The sequence below is a fragment of the Octopus bimaculoides genome, chromosome 29, assembly GCF_001194135.2.
Source record: "Octopus bimaculoides isolate UCB-OBI-ISO-001 chromosome 29, ASM119413v2, whole genome shotgun sequence".
NCBI lineage: Eukaryota > Metazoa > Mollusca > Cephalopoda > Octopoda > Octopodidae > Octopus > Octopus bimaculoides.
Genome location: NC_069009.1, coordinates 448,660 through 451,105, shown reverse-complemented (window position 1 = coordinate 451,105; position 2,446 = coordinate 448,660). Strand labels below are relative to the sequence as shown.

The window sequence follows — 2,446 nt, the reverse complement described above, 5'->3', positions numbered from 1 at the left end:
TATATATATATATATATATATATATATATATATATATATATATATATGCACCTGCATGGCCGTAGTGAAATGACAAAAACAAGTGAAACAATATATTGTGCCACTGTGTATCGAACTCACAACTTTACAATTTTGAGTTAAATACCTTAACAACTAAGCCATGTCACTTCACAGCTGAAACAAGTGAAAGAGAGAAGAGAAAGAAAACAGATAAATAAGTAATGTTGAAGCGATTCATCTATATACAGATTGTTGTAAAATTTTCAATGCCTCAATAGATTCTGCTCCATGCAAACGTAGATATTAAATGGATGACAATTGATGTTCTAAAATTGAATTACTCTGTTGTTTAACTATCTGCTTTATCTTACTGCCTCTTTTCCTATTTCAGAATATCACATCATGTTGACGTAAAAGGAATTTCTTCATTCAGACGTGCCTCTGATGTTTTTTATCGACTTTCCTTGACTGAACGAAGACCATATATTTATAAGAAGCATTCAGCAATACATCAAACTTTTTCTATAAATTAGATCTTCAACAAATGATGGGGAAACAGTTCTTCTGCACATTGTATTTCACAGCAACATTTTTTTTGTCTTCACAGTTTGGAATGTAGAGGACAATATCAATTAACAGATTAAATAACATTGGATAACTTTACAAAGGATTTCACAGTTTACATCTTCTATTTTAGACATTAATTAAGATCACAAGTGAAAGAAACATAACGTTAAATTATTCTCTGAAAATAGTGACACAACTAAATACAAACATCCATAGAATTTGAAAAAACACTATCATTTTGGTATTTATGACAAATTATTCTCTCATAATGAATAATTTAACTGAACCAAAAGACCCTGATACAGGAGAGAAGCCATATCATTGTGATATCTGTGGTAAGTCATTCAATAAAGAAAGAGTCTTAACTAAACACAAATACATTCATACAAGAGAAAAGCCATATCACTGTGATATCTGTGGTAAACCATTCTTTCAAAATGGTAATTTAACTATTCACAAACGTATTCATACTGGGGAAAAACCATACCACTGTGATATCTGTGGTAAATCATTTTCTGAAAGTGGCACTTTAACTCGTCACAAACGTATTCATACTGGGGAAAAACCATATCAATGTGATATCTGTGGTAAATCATTTATTCAAAGTGGTGACTTGCCTAAACACAAACGTACACATACAGGTGAGAAGCCATTTTATTGTGATATCTGTGGTAGATCATTCTCTGGAAGTGGTGATGTGACAAAACACAAACGTATTCATACAGGAGAGAAGCCATATCATTGTGATATCTGTGGTAAATCATTCTCTATGAGTGTTGCCTTAACTGAACACAGGCGTACACATAAAGAAGAGAAGCCATATCATTGTGATATTTGTGGGAAATCATTCTCTCAAAGTGGTGCCAGGACTATACACAAACGTACACATCCAGGAGAGAAGCCATATCATTGTGACATTTGTGGTAAATCATTCTCTCAAAGTTATACCTTGAGAAGACACGAACTTACACATACAGGAGAGAAGCCATATCATTGTGATATTTGTGGTAAATCATACTCTTCAAGTAGTCATTTGACTTGTCACAGACGTACACACACAGGAGAGAAGCCATATCATTGTGATATCTGTGGTAAATCATGCTCTCAAAGAAGTGACTTAACTGAACACAAACGTACACACACAGGAGAGAAGCCATATCATTGTGATATCTGTGGTAAATCATTCTCTTATAATAGTCAGTTGCCTATTCACAAACGTCTTCATACAGGAGAGAAGCCATATCATTGTGATATCTGTGGTAAATCATTCCTTCAAAATAGTGGCTTAACTAGACACAAACTTATGCATACAGGAGAGAAGCCATATTATTGTGATATCTGTGGTAAATCATTCTCTGAAAGTAGTAACTTAAGTAAACACGAACGTACACACACAGGAGAGAAGCCATATCATTGTGATATCTGTGGTAACTCATACTCTACACATGGTCAGTTGACTATTCACGAACGTGTTCATCCAGGAGAGAAGCCATATCAGTGTGATATCTGTGGTAAATCATTCGCTCAAAAAGGTCACTTAAATAGACATTTGACTATTCATACAGGTGTAACAGAATCAATATAAAAATTTATTACAACATAGCAACAATTATGAATATTTTGTCTGCTAAAAGACAGGCTTTATTTCATGAACGTCAACATGAAATTCATGAATATCAACTTTAGTATCATGTATATATCCAAATATATCAACACAGCAATGACTTGGATTTTTGAAGAGGATTGTGCTGGACTTTTGAGGAATTTGTTGGGAGAGAAGAAAAGAATGGGAATAATGAATAAAAATTTTAAGTGACATTGATTTGTTGTTTCTTGTGTTTTCATCATCATCTTCCTTTAACCTTAGTGGTCCTACCTC

General features: G+C 33.4%; 2 protein-coding genes across 4 annotated transcripts in view; one reads left to right on the top strand and one right to left on the bottom strand.

Moving 5' to 3' along the window:
• The window catches only part of LOC106876538 (zinc finger protein 135), a 48,887-nt gene extending 46,498 nt beyond the window's left edge, over positions 1 to 2,389 (top strand). For all 3 annotated transcript variants that reach the window (XM_052978016.1, XM_014925123.2, XM_014925122.2), the window contains exon 2: positions 392 to 2,389. In XM_052978016.1, the coding sequence (XP_052833976.1) occupies positions 815 to 2,152 (1,338 nt within the window). In that variant the 5' untranslated portion in view covers positions 392 to 814 and the 3' untranslated portion in view covers positions 2,153 to 2,389. The remainder of the gene's footprint in view (positions 1 to 391) is intronic.
• The window catches only part of LOC106876535 (zinc finger protein 271), a 172,309-nt gene that overhangs the window by 9,574 nt on the left and 160,289 nt on the right, over positions 1 to 2,446 (bottom strand). The gene's annotated exons all lie outside the window — the stretch shown is intronic.